The following is a 3,935-nucleotide window of genomic DNA, read 5'->3' as shown; positions in this document are numbered from 1 at the left end:
ACTCACCTCTTCCAAGCATAACTCTATTTCATGAATGGATATTCTTCAACATATAGCTCCACCACTTACATGCAACTCTCATTAATGGCGGGAAAGAGACAAATGTTGGAGCTGATGAGTAGTGTACATGTTATATTTACTCATAGGGGCATTTTCGTCATTTCTTTCATAATTCTGGTTGGAAAAAAACAGCATGGGACTTGATTGGCCTTTTAAAATTAGTTGAGACTTAATTGATATAAAGTTGATCTTTAGGACTTAATTGTCATTTTCCCTAAAAACAAACCCACCAATCACTATTGAATTAAAGTAGTACTTCTGTGTATTGCTATGTGACCCTTATCCTCCGGAGTTCACAAAGTGGCTGAATTTTCTTTCTTGATGCTCTTATTATTTTATCAAAGCCATTGAAGTGCTGTCCTTCAGCACAGAGATGCTATCCCTTTTCCTTCTCTCTCTCTCTGTCTCTCTCACTATAAGAACACTCACTCACATTCATCCCCAGAAGAAGAAGAAGAAGCTGTAGAGAGATAGATCACCATGGGAGGCAAGCTTAGCAAGAATAATAATAGAGGAGGACGGTATTATAGCTGTGAGAAAGAAGTGATGAATCTGAAGCACAGGGTGAAGGTTCTGCAAGAGGAGATAAAGACGATGATGGTGGAGAGAGAGAGAGAGTATATGAACTGCGAAAGAGAAATAATGATGTTCGCTTTGAAGGAGACAGAGTGGAAGAGAGAGAGAGAGAAGCTGAGGGAGGAGGTGGCGCTGCTGAGGAAGACGGCGGAGGAGAGGGAGAGATAAGAGAGATGGTGAGGGACAAGATGGGAATAATGGAGAAAGGCGAGGAAAATAGTGGGAAAGAGTGGGAATTAATGGGGACCAAGCTTCTAGTTGAGAAGATGAAGGAGGAAAGAGCAAGAAGAGACGAGGCTGTTGAGAAGTGGAAACAACTTTATCTAGAAATTAAGACAGAGTTGGATGATCTCATTCAGAGAACTTACAATGGTATGCATATCTGCTCATTCTTCCCATTAATTTAGATTTATGACATTTAGTCCATTTCATTCACCCAATCATTATTATAATCGTCATAGAGTTAATTGGTCCAAGAAATTTGGACAGATCAAGCTGTTACTTTTTTAGGTGTAAAGATGCAAAATTTCTTGTTAATTAGTTAGTGTTGTTATTTTGGTTATTACTCCTTTGGTCTTATTAACAAGGCAAGGAGAATGTAATTGTTTTGGTTCTAATTATAAAGGGCTTTAATAGTTATTGCATTGATCATTTTGCTTTTATTAAATGTTGATAATGATATTAAATACTTGAATATTTTATATTTAAAATATGTATATTTAATAGAAATAAACTTAAAAGTTGGTTGAATTTTTAGACCAAGTAGGTCTAAGTTTTTTTTTTTTTTCGTTGAAAATTCTGGAAGTGAAGCTAGTTGAGTTTAATGTCTATGTTAAACTAGAGAATTTCTGGTGCAAAGTACTTGTATGACTAGAGAATTTGTATGTTTCTTTTTTAAAAAGGCAGACTTTAATTAATTAATTAATTAATTGAAGATATTTATTTTTTTATAAAGTAATTGAAGATATTTATATTAAATATTTACAATATCTGTGTTTGAGTTCCAATAATTAATAATTTATTGGCATTCCCTTTAATTTGTAAAAGGGCGAAGAGAACGCGATGATTCTCTTTAGGACAAAAATCGAAATATTAATGACATATTTATCAAATCTCTATTATTGCTTAACTGCAATGTTCTCTTTCCATTTTTTTTTTCTCTTACAAATTTACTTTTTCATTTTTTTTTCCTATTCTATCTATGTACTACAAAACTACCCAACAACTAGCTGTTAGTTGATTTTCCCTTTTAACCAATTACATTAAAATTCAGTCATTTCGTAGTTGGGAGGTAGGTTGCCTTTCAATGTCCTTTTAAGATAGAGTTTAAAGAAGAAAATATACCATCGAATGTTTTTTGCTCTGTATTTTTCTAGAACCCTGGATATATCACCTGCACATTTTTAATTGGGAGAATAACAGTTAGATTTTAAAAAAATAAATTAGTTACAAATAAGCCCTCGAAAAAAATTTTTACAAAATAAATTTTAAATATTAATTCAAACAGTTACAAATAAATTTTGTTATTATAATATAAAAATTATATTTGATATTTAAATACTTCTCTATAATTAAAACTCTTGGATTTGTCATAATTTGTATCAATATTTTTAATTTATTTTTCAAAAAAATTTATTGAAACTTAACTAGTATTCATTCAGTATTTTGAAATCTAACTGTTATTCTTCCTTGTTAATTTACAGATTTGTAAAGGGCACATATGATATGGACTATGGAGAAACATTCAAATTATGTTACAACAATTTATATTGTAATTAAAGAAATAGTACAAAAAATAAAAATTAATTATTTGACTATGGGTTCACAGGTGATGGAGTGTGTTGGAAGCAGGCAGAGGAAAATGAGGTGGAGATGGAGAAACTGAAGGCAGAATTACAAGACAAAGAAGGAACCATCAAGTCGCTCAAATCTCAATTGGAGTCTTTGGAGCAACAAAAGAAGAAAAAGGAGAGAGAGTTTGATTTGTTGAGACAAAGCTTGAGAATCATGAATGCTAACAAGAATTCGTCATCACTTCAGACAAAAGAGAAGCTCTTGAAAACAAAAAATGTTAGATAAATTGCAGAATTAATGCAGGTCCTCTGTGTGTGAAATAATATTTCGTTTGAAGATGGAGAATTGACCACAATTAAAGATGGGTAAAGTAGGTCCCACCCACATGAAGTTCACATATAAAGAAGTGAGACTTGCCAAGCTATTTTCCAAAACCTGGATTGAATTTGTATGTATTTTTGTACACATATTTTCATGCTAATTTCCTTATTTTCAGGGTGATGAAAAAGAAGGGGTAATTCATCTCTTGAATCTTGAAGTAGACAAGAAAAGGAGATTTTTTGTTCTTCTTTCCCTCACTTTCTCATATGGATGCGAACAAATTCATATTTTAAAGAAGTTTCCATTCTACTTGTGATAGAATGAGCCAAAAGGTTGCAATGATTAATTAATGATACATATTGGCCATGTTTACCTAATTTCCTATTCATCTTTCAATTCCCTTAATTTTTTAACGAGGAAATGGGGAAATATTATTAATTAATCTCTTTAAAAAGTTATCCAATTTTAAATAGCAATAATTTCTTTAATTAACATTATTCAAATAGAAAGGAATTAATGTCTTTCGTAAAATTTGGAATCAGAATCTTATGAAAGTATGATAGTTTATATACCAAATATTGAATAATTCTTTATGAGTAAAAAAATCAATTTCATTAAAAAATTTAGTTCAATCGGTAATTAATTAATTAACTTATGTCGAAGGCATTGGTGTAAACTCTATTATAGATATGAAGATCTTGTTGTAAAAAATGGTGAGGACTTATGAACACTCTTTGTGACCTGCATGCCCTTTTAATTTGCGAAGCCCTAGAAATTAAACTAGCCTACACTTCATTTGTTAAAAAATAATTCCTTTAAAATTTATCATATGAAACAATGGAAAAGATTAGTGATATCTCTCTTATTTCTAACCTTCCCTTTTCCAATACAACTAGTTCTTTCAAATACTATAACGTTGTAGAAATCTCTTCAAATACTCCCCCTGTCTTGGGATATGTCAAGCGGACTCCGCTTGTCTCGGTTGAGGAGTGTGTCTTCCATGTGTCCACTAAGATTTGGGCAGTTTTAGACTATTTATTTTAAATATAAATGGTCTAGATGTAAAGGTTTTATTTTTTTAAATAAAATTTTAAAAAAAATATAAAAATTTTTAATAAATTTGTTAATCACTGACCAATTTGGATAGAACAAATTTAATCTTGATGGTTTAATTTAATATTAAA

At 30.9% G+C, this 3,935-nt stretch overlaps 1 protein-coding gene across 1 annotated transcript; it reads left to right on the top strand.

Moving 5' to 3' along the window:
* The first annotated feature begins 360 nt into the window (after window positions 1–360).
* On the top strand, window positions 361–3,129 carry LOC129300610 (uncharacterized). The gene is given in 3 exon segments (XM_054939185.1): window positions 361–796; window positions 799–1,008; window positions 2,465–3,129. Coding segments are annotated over 3 exon segments (717 nt in total). The 5' UTR covers window positions 361–540; the 3' UTR covers window positions 2,716–3,129.
* The last annotated feature ends 806 nt before the right edge of the window (window positions 3,130–3,935 follow it).

The sequence above is a fragment of the Prosopis cineraria genome, unplaced genomic scaffold (genome assembly GCF_029017545.1).
Source record: "Prosopis cineraria cultivar Desert tree isolate PC_DT_omini unplaced genomic scaffold, ASM2901754v1 PC1675, whole genome shotgun sequence".
Classification (NCBI taxonomy): domain Eukaryota; kingdom Viridiplantae; phylum Streptophyta; class Magnoliopsida; order Fabales; family Fabaceae; genus Prosopis; species Prosopis cineraria.
The sequence above is the reverse complement of the archived record's forward strand: the minus strand, read 5'-3'. Positions and strand labels throughout refer to the sequence as shown.